This window comes from Pristis pectinata, chromosome 8 (genome assembly GCF_009764475.1).
Source record: "Pristis pectinata isolate sPriPec2 chromosome 8, sPriPec2.1.pri, whole genome shotgun sequence".
NCBI lineage: Eukaryota > Metazoa > Chordata > Chondrichthyes > Rhinopristiformes > Pristidae > Pristis > Pristis pectinata.
The window spans coordinates 53,968,863-53,987,216 of NC_067412.1; the positions used below are offsets into that span (position 1 = coordinate 53,968,863).

The window sequence follows — 18,354 nt, forward strand, 5'->3', positions numbered from 1 at the left end:
AGTAGAAATGTCAAATAGTTGAGGGCATAGGTTTAAGGTGAAAGGGGCCTGGATTGTGCTGTCAGGGTTGGTGGTGGAAGTAGATGCAATAGCAACATTTTTGAGGCATTTAGGCAGGCACATGAACAGGCAGGGAATAGAGGGATGTAGACCACGTGCAGGCAGATGGGATTAGTTTAAATTGGCATCATAGTTGGCACAGACATCATGGCTCAAAAGACCTGTTCCTGTGCTGCCACTGTTCCATGTTCAATGTTCAAACACTATTCATAGTCATACAACATGGGTTTGTATGCCAGGTGTTTCAACACCAACAGAACCCAAAGGAAAATGATGAGAAAAACCAACCTGCCTCACTGAGAGAGAACTTTTGGAAGAGGCGATGAGAACATGGACCTCCTTTAGCCCATTATAAAGGTCCCACAGCTTTATTTCACAAAGCAGAGTTCTACCCTGTGGCCAAGCCAATACTCATCCTTCACATAACACTGTTAAAAGAAAAGCCTGTCATGGACTGTAGTGGGAGAGTGCAATTCATATATCATGTGCTGCATTTGATAGATTAACAACAGTGATTGCACTTCTAAAGCACTTCATCAGCTTTGAGAAGCCTTTTAGTAGTGTAATCTCACTCGTTATTAATTTTATCATGGTATAACCAACATAAGCAAAATGAACAATTTGAAGCAGGCCAGTTTAAAAAAAATAGTAGCCCATGATTCATCAGAGTTTATACCAATTGCTCTTGTGTGACAGGAAATTCTACTTCCTCCTGCATCACTGTTGGAAGTTGATCTGTATAGATGACTCAGGCAAAGTGTAAATCTAGAGGAAGGCTAACTATAGAGTCAGTGTTAAAATCCCTTTGAGTTTATGATATTAAGTAGTGCTCTGACTGAGTTGCTTAAGATGATTAAAGATTTGAATGGATGTCCAGTGTGGAGGTGGGGAAATTCAGAACAAGTGGAGCAATCTTAAAAATTAGAGCCAGGTTCTTCAGGAATATTGTCAGGAAACACTTTACACATAAGTCTTGAACTCTTTCCTTGGAGAAATGTACTGTGGGGTGTCAAGTGAAAATTTTAAAACTAAATGTTGGTCGGTTAATTGGCCACTGTAAAGTGACCCTAGTGGGTAGGTGGGTGATAGAATCTGGGGGCAAATTGATAAGAATGTGGGATTAATGTGGTATTAGTGGTCAATGGTTGGCACGGTGGACTGAAGGGCCTGTTTCCATGCTGTATCTCTGTGACGATGTGATTGACAGGAAGCCAGGGCAGGCAGTGGGTATAACCATTGGCTTCCATTGCTCATATCTGGAGTATCAGCAGAGGCAAGGCCTCAAGATGGAACTGATGTTTCAGAGGATAGGCAACCATCCACACGTTTTAAACTACAACAAGCCAGTGATTGAGAGCATGGCCCTAAAACAATTGCACACTGCTTCTCTCATCCTTTGTACCATGAAGTTCATTAAATACAGGAGCTCCAAGTACATAGAGGTGTTTGCGTTCTGTGACACATCATCCCAGACACATCAGGGTAGCTCCATTCCCCCTCATTATGTCAGTGACTGATTCATTAAGAACTTCTCTTGAGAGCTTAATCTGTCTCACAGGGGATTGGGTCTATAGACTCCAGTGTAGAACAATCAGCAGGCAATGGAAAGTGCAGAGCAGAGGTATTTTGAATGTCCTATGGCATGTGTACCATTGTAGGGGGATCTACCTGAAGGAAGACACTCCTACAATATTAGAGTACGTCCCATAGTGGAGGCCTGTGCTGTATTAGAGCACGTCCTATAGTGTACACCCCTACAGTATCAGAGCACGCCCCATAGTGGGCACCGCTGCAGATCACAGTCCCTGCAGCAGCAAACCATCCCTGCAGTGGAAGTTATCTATGTGCATTTCATCTTCTGCCTTCACTGAGAATCTCTTTATTATTTTTCACTTCAATGTTCCTCTCCTCGCTGTTCTTTTTATTTTTCCTTTCTTTAGCATTCCTGTCAGTTATCATTACCTTACATCATTACCTTTGCTTTCTGTTGATGTGCAGGTTTCTCTGTGAAACAGTAAGCAACTTCACAGCTGAGGTTGGCAAAGCCTACAAGAAGGTTGAAGAGAATAAGGAAGAAGCTGACTCAATTACAAACAAGGTGGGCTGGTCACAGAGATAAACATTGCCTCGTGCCTCTGACCCAAATCCTGATCCTTACTCTGCCAATTGCTGTATCTCCTGAGTTGTAGTCCTGGGAGTTCAATTTCGGAAGAGGGAAAGTAGGGAGGTTTGAACCCCAGCTGTGAGTTTGCTTTTCTCTTGCAGTGTGAAATGTTGACCAGAAAACTGGACTCCCTGGTCAAGGTTCTAGGTGATGAATCTCAGGCACTGATTATCCCCATGGGCACCTCTCCACCATCTACGGGTGAACAGGGTGAGAGCAAACCTGCCGAAACTGGAGGAGGCTCTGAAAACAGGCCAGATGAAAACTCTATGCCCAAAACATTCAAGTCCAAGGAAGAACTTATGCTACGAGCTAACAGTTTGAAGAAATCTCTGAGGCAGATCATCAAGCAAGCAGAGAAAGGTAACACAATAAGATCTCTTTCTAGGCTTATTCACTCAGATGGTTAGTATCTAACTCCTGCAATGACACAGATTACATTAACGATAAACAGAAGCTGGGGTAGGTGAGGAATGGCCCAAGGGTGGAACAGATCTGGTGCAGGATAGGTGAGGGACGGACTGGCCCAAGTGTTGAATAGGTTACTGATGGGTCGCTGTTTACTGGGTCAGGAATGCAATATGCAATGAGCCATAGAGAGAAGGTTTAGGAATAGCCTGGACCATTAAGACTGCGACATGTCCCTGTAATAGGAGGTATGGGATGGGACAGACTTGAAACAGATCAGATAGAGATGATTCTTTCTCTTCAATATGACAGTTATTGACTTTGAGTCCTCAATTTTGGTTTGGTGTTCCTGCGAGTTTGATTGTGTGAGATTTTCCCATCATTTGCAATTGTTCTTCCATCTGAGTAGAGCATGGTTGTGTCATGAATCTCCAATTAAAATATTTGATAATTAGCTTTATATTAAAATTAATAATTTGTAAATCAAGGGAAAGAATCAGAAGAACAGACTATTTACTGTGATAAAGACTTAATAGTTTGCTTTAATGTATTAGTTGAGTGATAAAAATAGCCCAAGATATGGGGGAAGAGATTTCTGTCTTTCTTTGAACAGTAACATGGGACCTTCTACATGTATCTCAGAGGGCAGATGAGACCCTAGTTTAATTACTATTATGAACGATGGTCAGTTAACACTTCACTCTCAGCCTGAGTGTTGATATTGGGCTCCAGTCTCTGGATTGGCCTAAACGTTTGTGTTATGACCCCAATAAAAAAAATTAAATGTTAGAAATATTCAATTGGTCAGGAAGCATCTGTGGTGAGAGAAATACCTGCTTCTTCCTTATTTTCAACAACCTTTTTGTAGGCTTTTCCAACCTCAGCTGGAAAATTACTTAGTTTCACAGAAATCTGCACATCAGAAAAAAGCAAGATAAAGTGACAGGATCGGTAAAGAGAGATAAAATAAAGAGAGGAATGGCAAGGAGAGGAACAATGAAGTAAAGAGGAATAAAGGTCTATGACTTTTCACCAGAACCAGGAAAATTAGAAAATAAGTACGTGTTAAATTGCAGACAAGGTGGAGGACGGAGAGGACAGAGGGACTGTCTGTGTTAGGGTGGCACAGTGGTGCAGTTAGCAGAGCACTGGAGATCTGAGTTAAATCCTGGCCTTGGGTACTGTCTGCATTGAGTTTGCATGTTCTTACGGTGATGCCGCATGTTTCATCCAGATGCTCTAATTTCCTCCCACATCACAAAGACATGCTGGTTAGTAGGTTAAATGGCTACTGTTAATTGCTCCTATTGTGTAGGTAAGTGGTAGAATCTGGGAGAGTTGATGGGAATATGGGGAGAATTTTAAAAAATGAGGTTAATTTGGATTAGAGTTAATGGACGATTAATGGTCAGCACGGATTCTAAGGGCCGAAGGGGCTGTTCCCTTGCTGAATGATTCTATGATTCTGTCTATGACTAGAATGCAGACTAAAAAGACCAAGTGACAGAAGTGGTGGTACTAGCCTGATGTTTCAGATTTAAAGTATCTGCTTTAGCTCTCCCCATTCTTATGTTGTCTTACGGGTCGATAACGTATTTGTTTGCCTCGACTGCATTAAACTATTACATTCTCTTCCAGCGATTGATGAACAAAACAAACAGAGTCAAGGGGTGCACAGCTGTCCCACAAACCCCAACCTGCCTGTCATCAAGAGAGAGAATGCAGAGGAACAGGGTGACAAGAACATGGAGACACGTAAGACAGCTCCACTCTGATAACAATAACACCCATCCACATAGCACCTTCTCCACAGCACAACGTCCCAAGGCACTTCACACTTCACAGGACTATTCTCAATGCAGACTGTTGTGTGCTGAGGTAGAGCTGAAAGCTGCAAAAATGGTGAGAACAGATAAATTAGTGTAGCTGTACAGAAGACAGATGTTTCACGTGACTCTACAGAGAGACAACCGTTTCACCATGGGGAGTGACACTTGTGATTCTACAGAGGGGCAGATGCTTCACCCAGAGTACTGACAGTTAGTGTGACTGTATAAGGGACAGATGTTTTACCATGGAGAGTGAAACTTGTGACTGTACAGAAGGACACATGGGGAATGAGACTAATTCAACAAAGAGGCAGATGTTTCATCCTAGGGGGTGACACCTGGTGTGTGGCTGTGCAGACAGATGTGTCAGCATAGAGAGTGACACCTCCTGTGACTGTACAGACTGTATTTTTCCCACATGATCCATCTTTCCTTGATTCACTTACAGTGACACAGAGTGGCACAGTGACCTCTACAACATCCACTATCATACTTGACCGATCGGATGGAACCAGTTCCACTGAGGATCTCAGCTCAGCGTAAGTGTACAGCATCTAAATCTCCCTGCAACGTCACGTGATACATCCAACACTGACTGAACTCAGACTTGGGAGCTCACTCAGAAAAGGATATCTCATGTTGTGCCTTGCTTGTTTATTTGCAATCTTCAAACGACTTGACTTTTGCTGAAATTCTTGCTGTGGAAAAAAATGGCAAAAATAACTCTCTAGGAGATTCTGGGAAAAGGAGATACCTTTAGTTTTTATCAGCACTGGTATCTACAACACACATTCACAGGTCAGAAATAAGATGGGCCAGTTACAGAATAAAACATCCTTTAGTCTGTCCAATGGATCATTCCTAAGGTAGATAAAGGACAGATTATTTACAGAATAAAGCTGTCACCGTGACTCCAGGAAACAGAGCCCCATTGAGTTTGAACAGAGTGAAGAAATGGGGGGAGAGCGTGGAAGTTTTCTCTAGGTATATAAAACGTTGTCATTGAATAGTAATAAAATTTTAATATATATTCTTCATCTGTTAATTGCTTTAATCTAGTAAATATAAGCATGGTAGGACATCCCTGTGCTGATTGTGGATAACCACAGGGGCAGGAAGTATCATGGTTTGTTGGGGTTTGGAGCTTGAGTTACAGCTGATGTCATTGTTGTCCATACATGAGGCTGAGAATTTTGTGGATAGCACTTTTCAGGAGGTGGTCACCTTGCAGCTCAAGAGACAGCAGGAACAGGGTGACTGTCAGAATGATGTGAAAAAAAAGGCAAGTCTTACCTCCCTTGAAATTTTTGCATTCTCCTAGGAATTACATCCTCCTGTTGCATGACCGGAATTGTACACCATGTTCTAGCTGAGGTCTAACCAGGGCTATATAAAGTTATAGCATGATTTTCTTGCTCTTGTGTTCTGTACCTTGACCAGATAGTTGTACTGTGTGTCTTACTGACTGCCTTTGTCTACTTGTCCTGCTACTATTAGGGATTTGTGGTTCTGACACAGTGGGTTATGGTGGAAACAGATTACAAAAGAGATAATTAGATAGGTCCATGAAGTGGGCTTGTTTGCAGAGCTTTGGGGTAAAACCCTGAGCTCTGGGTCCAAGTTAGATTGGCTCTTAAAGGGCCAGTACAGGACTGATGAGTTGAATGACTTCCCTCTCTGGGATCCACGATTCTGAATGTCTTTCACTGGAGATGATACCTTGTATCCTGAGCTCAGTCCCTTTTGTTCTAGATCTTTCTCAGAGAAATGTGTCATGAATAATTACTTTGGCATTGGACTGGATGCCAAGATATCACTGGAGTTCAACAACAAGAGGGATGAACACCCCAAAAAATGCAGGTACGTGGTCTCACTTCCTTGAACTGGGGCCTGCTCCTTGTGACGTAACACAAGTGTGGCCTAGACCATCCCTCTGACATATCCCAGGCTGATGCAGGTCTGCCTCTGACAATCCCCAATGTGTCTTGGTACATCAGAGACTGATCTAGCTCTATCCCAGGATATCCCTCCCTACACAGAGTAATGCATACTGATCTGGGTCTAAATCTGACAATCCCTAATGTGTCTGTGCAACACAACCTTGACCCAAGTTCTGTGCCTTGCGTATATGTGCATGGAATAATACAGGTCTATTCCAGATTATGCTTATGTAAGTGGTGCAATGGTTTGATCCAGGTCTGTCCTAGACTATCACTACGTGTCCGGTCCAATGCAGGCATATCAGGTCTATCCCAGTCCTGGTATCCAGTGTATGGATGGACAGAGATTAATTCTCCATCTCACTCCCACTGTAACACCCTCTCCACAGCTTCCTACTCTGTTTCCATGAAATCCATCCTAAATTCAAAGAACTGCACTTGACATATTAAAGCCTTCTGGATTCAACACCGAATACAACAATTTCAGATGACCAGACACTCCATCCGCAGATGTCCCATTCCCAGAATTTAGTTTATATTTTCTTCTACTCATATTTCAGATTTTATTCATCTCCTCCCATTGATACTCCCCCAAACACACTTTCACTCCAGCCTCTCTCAGCCAGCACCACTACCATCTCCTTCTCCATCTGATCCCACCTTCCCATCTGCCTCCATGTGCTCTTCAACTTTAATCGTGTTCTATCCCACGCCTTTCCCACTTGTCATCAAAGAGTCTTCAACCTGAAAAGTATCGTCTGTTCCTGTTTCCACCTACGTTGCCTGACCTGCTGAGTATTCCCAGCATTTTCTGTTTGGAAAGCAGACTGATCCAGATCTGTCCCAAAATGTTCCTTTGTATATAACAATTTTCATAGTCTATAGCCTCTATATGTGCAATGGCAGATGATGGTTCAGGTCTGTCCCAGGCTCTGTGGCTGACTCAGCAAGGCAGACTGGACTTGGCCTGTTCCAGCCACCAGTGTTGCAGATGATAGCACCCAGTGTTGAATTCTGTTATGTTTCCTTTGACCAGAAGTCGAACCAAGAACATGATGTTGTATGGAGTCCTTGGCACCAAAGAACTTCTCCAGAGAACATACAAGAATTTAGAGCAGCGTATCCATTTGGAGGTATGTAGCTGATTCCTATGGCTGGGTGGTGGAACTGCTTGGAGCACTGTTCTCTAAGGTTGGGCTGCAGTGTGGTTTGATTCACGTGCAGACTGGAAAGCCCCTACATAAATCTAGCATATAGCTACATTAGTTTACTCAGGAGTTCACCACAAAAGTGATCAGTATAGGGGCATATTTTCACTGAGTTGGGGATAAAACTAATTTTGCTCTGAATCTTGTCAATCCTGTACCTCCCCTTAGAATGTTCAATGGTAAGCATAGAGAGGACTTTAATAGGTGTGTCTGCTCTGTAACTGCGATGTGAATTTTCAATGTGACAAGTGTTTTTTTCTTATTCGTTTTGGGATCTGGACATCATCGACAAGGGCAGCATTTATTATCCATCCCAAATTGCCTTAAGAAGGTGGTAGTTAGTGGCTTAATTGAACTGCTTCAGTCCTTCTAGTGAAGGTGCTCCCACAATGTTGGGGAGGGAGTTGCAGTATTTAGACCCATCAGTGATGAGGGAGCACTGATGCATTTCCAAATCAGAGAAGAAACTGCAAGGGGTGGTGTTCCATGCACTTCTCCCCTTTCTCTTTATCTTTCTTGGGAGTTGTAGTTGGAGTGAGTAACTGCGGTGCATGTTGCAGATGGTGCACACTGCAGCTATTGTGCATTAGTGGTGGAGAGAATGAAAGTTTAAGGTGTTGGAAGGGGTGCCAATCAAGTGGTCTGCTTTGACTTGAATTGTTTTCAGTTTCTTGAGTGTTGCTGGAGCTGTACTCATCCAGGCAGGTGGAGATGATCACACTCCTGACGTGCTTTGTAAATGGTAGAAAGCCCGTGGGGGTTGTCAGGAGATGAGTCATTTGCCACATGATACCCAGCCTTTGACCTGCTCTTGTAGCAAGGATATTTATATGGTTGGTTTAACTGAGTTTCTGGTGACACCAGGATGTTAATAGTGTTTGTAGTTAGCAGAGGTAATATCAATGAATGTCAAAGGTAGGTGATTGGACACTTTTTTATTAGCACTATTGTGACATATTATTTGGCTCTTATCAACGTGCCTGAATCTAGAAGGGATTTTACTCTCTCTCCAGCCTGCTCTGTAGCTGCCCTGTTCAATGGGACAGTCAACAAGGGCTTTTAATCTGTTTCCAGCCCAGATTTGTAACTGTCCTAAGAGTGTTCAATGGGGCAACGTAGAGGGAGCTTCAGTCCGTCTTTCATATCATTCTGTCATTGGGAGTAATTGTTGAGACAGGAGATGAAGAACCCATCAACATCAAGAGAAGGATTAGCCTGATGAGGGCAGTGTAAAATTAGTCATCCTCTCATGCCAGCCTCTCCTTACAGATTCCAGAAGGATTTATCATCTGACGTGGGATACCCAGAGCACTGAGATGAAGGAAAGACACAGCCTCTGGAGAGGATGGGATTGTGAGAGGAAGTGCTGGGATGTGGGAAAGGCTGCAGTGAGGGAAATATTTGGATGTACATGTAAGGTTCAGGATAAAAAAAAGGAAGAAGGTTTAGGAAGGGAGTGGAATCTTGAAGGAGAGATTGGGATGACAGAAGAACTGGGATGAATCTGGACATTCTGACAAGAATGAGGAGAAACTACTTGAGGAATGGGATGGTTTAAGGTTGAGCTAGGATGAAGGAATGACTGGGCTATTCAGATGTGGGGAGCTTGATGTAATTTAAGAACAAAAAGATGTCTTCTCTGCTTTGCACCAGCCCCACTCCCTGTCTGCTGTCTCTCCCTACCCATGTCCTCCACCTTTCCATGGCGGGCCTTCCAGCCATTCTGCTGCTCCCTCAGCTTCACTGAAGGGTCCCAGACATTTCAGCTCCCAGCTGGAAATCTCTCTCTAAATTGCTCCACATTACCTCATCACAATCATCCTCGAAAAGTCCCTTCAGCCAGACTGCCCACAGTCACCTCTGTAACTCTGCCATCTCCAATGAACACTCACTATATGAGTGGTGATGTTGGCCGTAGCATCTACAGTTATTTGGGAGTAAACAATCCACATCTCCACTGCTCTCAGAATGATGTTTTATCAATGAAAGATGGTGCTTTGTTGTCATTGTAAAGAGGAACTGAAGAGTGTAGATATCACTGGATAACCCGCTATCGATTGTACACACAGGTGTGTGAATTAATGACAGGAGTTGGCCACTTGTCCCCTCAAACCTACTATAACAAGATAATGGCTGATCTCGAACAAGACACAAAAAGCTGGAGAAACTCAGCGGGTCAGAGTTCCAGCTTTTTGTGTGTTGCTCCAGATTCCAACATCTGCCATCTCTTGTGTCTCCACAATGGCTGATCTGGTTGTAACTGCAACAATGCATCCCTGCCGACTCTTGGTAACTTATGACCCTCTTGTTTATCAAATACGTATCTAACTCTGTCCTAAGCATATTCAAACACTCTGTTTCCATTGCCCCTTGAGGAAGAGCGCTCCAAAGACTCATGACCCTCACCTTGCCCATGTCTTAAATGGGTGACCATTTGTTTTCAACCAGTGACCATTTGTTCTAGATTTTCCCACAAGTGGAAACATCCTCTCCACATCCAATCACTCAGGACCTCACAGGATCTTGTATGTTTCAATTAAGTCCCCTCTCACTCTTTTAAACTCCAGGGATACAACCAAACCTGTCCAAAATTTCTTTGTTAGACAACATACTTATTCCAGATGTAAGTGTTATAAACTTTAACTGAACTTCCCCAGCTCTTCAACATCCTTCCTTAAATTAGGAGATCATGAACATACACACTTCTCCAATGTGGTCTTACCAGTTCCCTGTATAAATGAAGCAAAACCTGCCTAATTTTACCTTCCCCTTGTAATTAATGATAATATTCTGTTAGCTTTTCTAATTACTTAGCCGTACTTGCATATTAGTCTTTTGTGAACTTTGTGCACAAGGACACCCACATCCTTTTGCACTTCAGAGCTCTATAATCTCTTACCATGGAGATAAAATGTTTCTTTATTTTCCTATCAAAAATGGATAATTTCACATTTTCTGACATTGTACCCCAAATCTCTGCCCACTCACTTAACCTGCCCAAATCCCACTGCAAGCCTCTCGTGCCCTCGTCAAACTTGCTTCACTACCTTTGTGTCCTCAGAAAATTGGCAACCATACTTTTGGTACCCTTGTCCAAATCATTTATATCAATCATATGAAGTTGCGGTGTAGCACCAGAGACCCAGTTTTGATCCTGACATCAAAGATGTGGGGGTTGGGAGGTAATTGACCGCTGTTAGTTCCCAGTGTGTAGGTAGCTGGTAGAACCTGGGGGAAATTGATGAGAATGTGGGGAGAATTAGAAACAAATTAACATAGGATTAATGTAGGATGCGTGTGAATGGATGGTTGATGGTCAGCATGGACATGGTCGGCTGAAGGGATTGTTTCCAGCTGTATCTCTTATGACTCAAAGACTCTATGACTTTAGCCCCAGCAGGAATCCCTGTGGCACACCCCCAACCAGCAAAAGACCCATTAATGGCTGCTCTGTTTCCTGTTAGCTAACCATTCTTCCTCAGCAACAGTGTGTTGTCTCCTACAATGTGAGCTTTAATTTCTGCTATAACCTTTGATTGCTTGGGCCTCTGACTGATCAGTTCTTCCACTGCTTGGATGATGAACTTTTCCAGGTGCTGTTCCTTCTCAGGTGTACTTGGCATTGCCACTGAAGTGTGTCTGTTTCTGTTTTGCAGTGCGATGGAGTGTCCATCTCACTCCCCAGTCTCCAGGGCTTGGCAGTACTCAATATCCCAAGCTATGCTGGTGGAATCAACTTCTGGGGAGGAACGAAAGAGAATGATGTGAGTAACTCTGTACACTGAGTAGCTCTGCGCTCTGGTCCATTAAAGCCAAATATCTGGATATACTGTGCATGCTAATTTGTGGATGGTAAACACAGACATGAGTGAACATTGGGTTTCAATGCACTCTGGTATTGGTGTATACATCTCAAGGATGTTAGTATAGAATGTAAAACATAGAACAGTACAGCACAAGTACAGGCCCTTCTGTACACAATGTCTGTGCCAGCCATGATGCCAAATAAACCAATCCCATTTGCCGTCTGATCTATATTCCTCTATTCCCTGCCTGTTCGTGTGTCTTTCTAATTGCCTCCTAAACATCACTATTGTATCTGCTTCTACCATTTCCCCTTGCAACACATTCCATCCACCTAAAAAAATCTTACCTCCCAAATCTCCTTTAAACTTTCCCCTCTCACCTTAAACCTAATGCCCTCTAGTATTTGATGTTTCCATCTCAGGAAAAAGACTCTGGCTATCTAGTCTATCTACGCCTCTCATAATTTCATAAACTTTTTTCATGTCTCCCCTTTAGCTTCCAACGCACCAGAGAAAACAATCCAAGTTTGTCTGTTCTCTCCTCATAGCTAAATCCAAGTTTCATCCAACCTCTCCTGATACTATGTATTGCAAATAGACATTAACACTTATTTGAAGCCAGGTACTCTCTACAAATTGGGACTCACAGCCCTGCCATTTTAATCACCTTCTTATAGAATGGTAGCATTTACAGTAACAACATTATTTGTGTCAGTGCAAATTATTCCACATGCTGAAAGTTCTTGGAGAAACAAAGCAACTGAAATAATAAGGGCCATATCAGAGGTTGGATTAAAGTAAATCACAGGATACTCAGGAGACAACCACAAATCTACAGCCCATGGTCCTGTTCCATATATCCGTACAGGATCTGCAAAGCTTCTGGATGAGGTTGCAAGTGAGGCTCGAATCTGCTCAGCTGTAATGAACCCCCAAGGTTACTGAATGGCCTGACACCTCAGTATCTGGATTAGTGCATGAAGGACAAACCCTAGTGAGTTGCAAGGAGTGTAACTAGTGGCAGAAAGGATTTGCAGCTTCTGCAGTGAAAGGAGGAAAAGTGAGAACGCAAACACTCTGATAATGTATCAGAATTTGCTGCAGGATACAGCTGGGAATTTGGAAAAGAGGGTGACTGAAGATAACAATTTACAGATGAGTCACATTCACATTAATGTTATAGAGTCAAATAGCTCAGAAACTGGCCGTTTGGCCCACTAAGTCCATGCCAAACATCAAGCACCCATTTGCACCAATCCTATAGTAATCCCATTTTGTATTCTCCTCGTATTCCAATCAATTCCTCCCAGATTCTACCACTCACCAACACACTAGGATGAATTTTTAATGGCCATTTAGAGGAAAACAGAGTACATGGGGGATACCCACATGGTCAAAAGGAAAACCTGCAAACTCCACACCAACAGCACTGGATGTAAGGATAGAACCTAGATTGCAGGAGCTCTGAGGCTACAGCTCTACTAGTTATGACACTGTGCCTCCTCCCACCCTCCCCACCCCCCCCCCCCCATGCCCCATGTTAATGTGTGACTGGCTTAGATATAAATTGATGGCTGGCATGTATTTGAGTAGTAACTGTTAAATGTTATTCCAGAGTTATGGAGCACCATCCTTTGATGACAAGAAGCTGGAGGTAGTGGCAGTGTTTGGAAGCATCCAGATGGCTGTATCCAGAGTGATTAACCTGCAGTATCATCGGATAGCACAGGTAAGTCTGGGAGAGAAGAGAGTGTGACTGGTTAGTACAGGCCAGCTTGAGAGATCAGAAACTATCAACAGAAAGCGTACAGGAATCCTGAAGTGTGAGAACATAAGCAGACAGCACAGCTTTGGAAGAACAGACAGGGTTAAGGGGTAGTACTTGCTTTTATTCACTTGTGTGATGTGGACACTGCAAGCTAGAGCAGCATTTATCGCATACCTCTACTAGCATTTGAGAAGATGCTGATGAATTGCCTTCTTGAACTACTTGAGGTGCTGTCATGAAGACGCTGTAACAATGTTATTAGGTAGGGAGATCTATTGTGACATGGATGATCGGTACATATTTCCGGATTAATAGCACTTGTGATTTGGCAAGGAATCTTCAATTCTTATGGTTTCCACTCTGCCAACCTGCCCTTTCCACTGATAGAGGTCACAGGTTTTGATGGAACCTTGGCAAGTTTGGTAAGTTTGCAAATGACATGATGACACAAAAATTGCTGAAGTTGTGGATGGTGATGGAAGTTGTCAAATGATACAGCAGGATATAGCTCAGTTGGAAATTTGGACAGAAATCTAGACAAGCGTGAGGTGATGCATTTTGGGAGGGCAGATGCAGGAGGAATGTACACAGCAAATGGCAGGAACCTTAGGAGCACTGATTTACAGAGGGGTTCTTGAAAGTTGCAATGTAAGTGGATAGGATGGTAAAGAAGATGTATGGCACACTTGCCTTCATCAGTCAGGGCATTGACTATATAAGTTTGGAAATCATGTTGCAGCTGTATAAAACTTTGTTTGGACCACATTTGTTAAGTATTGAGTGCAGTTCTGCTTGCCACACCATTGGAAGGATGTGGAGGCTTTGGAGAGGATGTAGAAGAGGTTCACCAGGATGTCGGCTGAATTGGAATGTATTAGCTATAAGAGGTTGGATAATCTCAGATTTTTTTTCTTTGGAGCTTTGGAGACCGAGGGGCAACCTGATAGAAATGTATAACATTATGAGAGGCATAGATTAGGTAGATATTCAGATTCTTTTTACGAGGGTCAAAATGTCCAATATTAGACAATGTTGGTTTAGGTGAAAGGGGGAAAGTTTGAAGGAGATTTGAAAGGCAAGTTTTTTTTTATCCAGAGTGGTAGTTGCCTGGAAAGCACTACCAAGGGAGGTGGGAGAAGCAGATACGATAGCAATGTTAAAGGGGCATTTAGATAACACATGAACAGGCAGGGAATGAAGGAATATGGACCATATGCAGGCAGGTGGGATTACTTTAGATTAACATCATGCCCAGTGCAGATATGGTGGGCTGAAGGGCCTTATGCTATTCTTTGCTCTGTTCTATGTTCGTGTATAGTTGCAAGGAGAGTCTGCCAGGTTGACTGGGCACTGCTGAGACTGGGAATGTGGAGAACAAGACCAGATGGTGCACCTGCCAGGGGAGAAGAAGCAATATAATGGGCTGAGGTGACATTGTCTAGGAGACCGTCTCCAGGTAGCACAGGGAGAACTAACAGTATCCCAGGGAAACATGGGAACAGAGGGTTGGGGTATGGGGAGTTGGGTGTGAGGAGAGGAGACAAGATGAAGATAGCATATTGGAAAAAGGACAGTATTATCGGAATGCATTGTAGCTGGGAGAACAGACACTATCACCAGATAGGACTCGTGAGCTTGGAAGACCAATTTTTTGAGAACCATGGACTTATCACAAGAGAAGAATGTGGATATGAATGAAGGATTTTGCTCAGCTTTTGTAGATTTTTTACTTTTCCGCTCCGCCTCATCACTCCCTACTCCTGATGTTACTGTCTCTTTGGGAATTCTCAGCACTGACACAATGAGGTGGTATTTCTTGCAGTGGAGTGTGGTGATCACGCCATCTGGTGGTGATGCACTGTGCTTCATTCTGAATTTCATTCCAAATTGAGTTTTGAAAACAGTACAAGACTGCTCCACCAATGAGGGATGAATTTCCAGGCAAGCAAGTCCTGGGCTGCAGGACTTTTTTCTGCAAAGATTATTTAAAGATGTTTGGTCTGTGCTTGTTGGAGTTTACAGGAACAAGACAGGAGCTTACAGCAGGTGACAGGATTCTGAGTGGGATTCTGTCAGCATGGTGACTGAGGGGATTCTTCCTCAGGTTGGGAGTCAGAACTAGGGACTGTAGTCTCAGATCAGGAGTTACAATTAGAAATTCATGCATGCAGAATGTTGTAAATCTTCAGAGTTCTCAAAGGCCTGTTAATGCCCAGTTGATAACCATATTCAAGGTCGAGATTGGTAGAGAATGTTCTCTGAGGGAATGAACATGCATGGGGCTACCACAGGAAGTGAATATGGGTTTTAGGATCAATCTTCCTTTCTCCTTATGCAATCTCTCAGGATCGATGATGACCTATTTCTACTCCAGTATGATGGGTTCTGAGGTGCTGAGGGTAGTTTGTGAGGTGGTCTGATCTCCTGTTGCCTAGACAGGGCTTCTGTGTCCTCAGAGTGAATGGACTTGGCATTCTCAATGTCATCCCAAATGCTCCTTCTCTGTGTTGAGCAATCATGGGCCAAAGATTCCCAGAGGTCTGTTGGGATTTTGCACTTCAAAGAGGCTTTGAGCACATCCTTGGATCTTTTTCACCATCTGCCTGCTAATCTCTTTCCACAACAAAGTTAAGATAGTATGTCTGGCTTAGGAGTCTGGTGCAGGGTATGCAAACTAGGTGGCCTGCCCAATGTAGCTGAGTGAGTGTAACAAGGGCCTCAGTGCTGGGGATGTCAGCTTGGGAGAGGACACTATCATTGCTTCACTTGTCATTCCAGTGAATTTGGAGGATTTTGTGGAGACAACATTAATGATATTTTTCCAATGCCTTGGGATGCCTGTCATAGGTAGTCCAGGTGTCAGAAGCACACAAGAGGCAGGTCTGAGGTCTTGTCAAATACCCTAGTTCTCAATCAATAGAAGTATTAATGCATTGAAAGTGGTGGTTGATGCTTGCTGTTGCTGAGAGGCAGCTCCTGAGATGCGGAAAGTGGTCCATGTTTTCCAAGTTCTTGCCATGAACCTTTATTGTCAGAGGGAAGTGTTCTGCAGTGAGGGCAGGTTGATCGGAGACCTTTGTCTTGCAGATATTTCAGTGTAAGGCCCATCCTCTCAAATGCCTCAGTGAATGATATTTCCTCTTAGGTTTCCTGTGTTTTCAATTTCCTAATATTAGCTTGACAGTCTGTTATGGGAAAATCATCACTTTTAGTGATGATTTTCTGTATTTATCCCACTATTCTGAGGGAGATTGTGGGTGGGTAGTTGCAGTGTAGTTGCTGATGGTTTGTTCACCATTTCCTGCTGTATTTTCTCATAGTGTCGCATGGTTAAGATCACCATCAGTGGAGACGAAGGTGTTCCGGTTCAGGTGGATGGAGAAGCCTGGATCCAGCCCCCCGGAATGATCAAGATACAGCACAAGAACAGAGCTCAAATGCTGACCCGGGATAGGGTAAATATATACCAATACTTCAGCTCCTGTTTTATCCCAGGCGGGTAATGTTCAGACAGTCTCCATAAACAGTTTCTGGATTGTAGGTGAGCAGGATGAGGTGGGAAAAGTCCTGAGCAGATTCAAAGTACTGGCACTAAGACAGATCTTTATAGACATAGATTTAGAGATTGTATTAATGATACGTTGCACCTTATCCTTGTATAATCTTGTGTTGTTACATGATGCCTTTACGTTGGCAACAGCAGGGCAATGTGGTAATAAAAACATGGAAATGTGGTCCACAAAGGTTTGTAACAGTGTGGAAAGCTGAGAGATCCTGCACTAAAGATACTCCAACCTATAAAGGTAGGGATTTTGGAAACCAGGCTAGTTCATGGTCTGATCTGTCCACCCTTGTACTCTCCCCATTGATTGCCCAACATCTCCTCAATGGACTCTACCTTCTTACACACAACAAAAGCAAGCATAGCTTTCATTGCCTGCAGTGAACAATAAACTGCATCAAGCAGTATCTGTGGAGGTAAAGGGGTGGTCAGCATTTCAGAGCAAAACCCTGCATTATCCATTCATTGCCTGATTGGTCCTTGAGGGAAGTCGCATCAGTCTTAATGCTCCATCTACAATATTTTTTATTACCAACAAGTGTAAGTGTTCAAAGAAAATTTATTTTATGGCCTATAAAAGTGTTTCCAAGAGAGACTTCAATTCTTAGAGACTCCCAAGTCATTCTTTGGTAGTCCTAATGGGAGTGCAGATGGTAAAAGATTGAAATAGGTATATATAGGATTTGGGCTTTCTATAGAGAGGAATACAATGTGAAAGTCAGTTTGGACATCAGATACAGTTATCAATTGATTTCTGGATGTTGAGGAAATGATGGCAAGGAAAATGGTGCTTGGGGGAGGAGATCAGCTATGACCTTGAAAAATGATGGAACAGGCTCAAAGGGCTAAATGGCCACCTCCTATTTCTCTTCCTTATGTTCTCAGGGAAGTTGATGGACCACACGTAGTGTTGTTGAGAAAGACGGAGTTTGGTTGAGTGAGTGTATGGGCGGAGGTGGAGGAATGATGGGTGAATGGACCTGAGTTACACATCAGATGTGATTTGACTGAATGATAGAAAGCCAGGATGGCCTCTCCCTCTGGGCATAGACTGACCATGCTCATTAAAGCATTGAAGTGGGCAGATGATAATTTCTTCAGTGTTAGGACACAAGAAAATAGGAGCAGAAGTAGGCCACCATGTCCTTCAAACCTGCCCCATCATTCAATATGATCATGGTTGATCAATGCTGGCATCAACTCCCCTTCTGTGCCAGTTCCCCATAACACTCAATTTCTCGCTCTTTCAAATATTTATCTCTCTCCACCTTAAATACTGTATATCTGATGATCCAGCCTCCACCACCCTTGGGGGCAGAGAGTTCCAGAGATTTACCACCCTCTGAGAGAAGAAATTTATGTGCACCTCACTTTTAAATGACCAGCCCTTATTTAGTAGCTACGTCCCCTTGTTTGTGACTCTGCAACTAGCGAAAATATCTCAACATCTACCCTGTCGAGCCACATTAGGATCTTATATGTTTGAATAGTGTCACGGCTCATTCTTCTAATCTCTAAGGAATACAGACCCAAACTGTCTAGCCTCTCTCAATAGGACAACCCTCTTAGTATCATTGGGGCAGGGAATACAATGTGGCATAAAAGGAAC

General features: G+C 43.2%; 1 protein-coding gene across 4 annotated transcripts in view; it reads left to right on the forward strand.

The window, feature by feature from the left end:
- The window catches only part of si:dkey-172j4.3 (diacylglycerol kinase eta), a 148,969-nt gene that overhangs the window by 112,446 nt on the left and 18,169 nt on the right, over positions 1 to 18,354 (forward strand). For 3 of the 4 annotated variants that reach the window (XR_007956800.1, XM_052022122.1, XM_052022124.1), the window contains exons 14-22: positions 2,059 to 2,158; positions 2,326 to 2,587; positions 4,271 to 4,387; positions 4,910 to 5,000; positions 6,214 to 6,321; positions 7,438 to 7,534; positions 11,266 to 11,373; positions 13,031 to 13,144; positions 16,504 to 16,638. Coding sequence is in view for 3 of the 4 variants with exons in the window: in XM_052022122.1 (XP_051878082.1) it covers positions 2,059 to 2,158; positions 2,326 to 2,587; positions 4,271 to 4,387; positions 4,910 to 5,000; positions 6,214 to 6,321; positions 7,438 to 7,534; positions 11,266 to 11,373; positions 13,031 to 13,144; positions 16,504 to 16,638 (1,132 nt within the window). In the remaining variant the exon portion in view is untranslated. The remainder of the gene's footprint in view (positions 1 to 2,058; positions 2,159 to 2,325; positions 2,588 to 4,270; positions 4,388 to 4,909; positions 5,001 to 6,213; positions 6,322 to 7,437; positions 7,535 to 11,265; positions 11,374 to 13,030; positions 13,145 to 16,503; positions 16,639 to 18,354) is intronic. The other variant, XM_052022123.1, reaches the window with a different exon arrangement.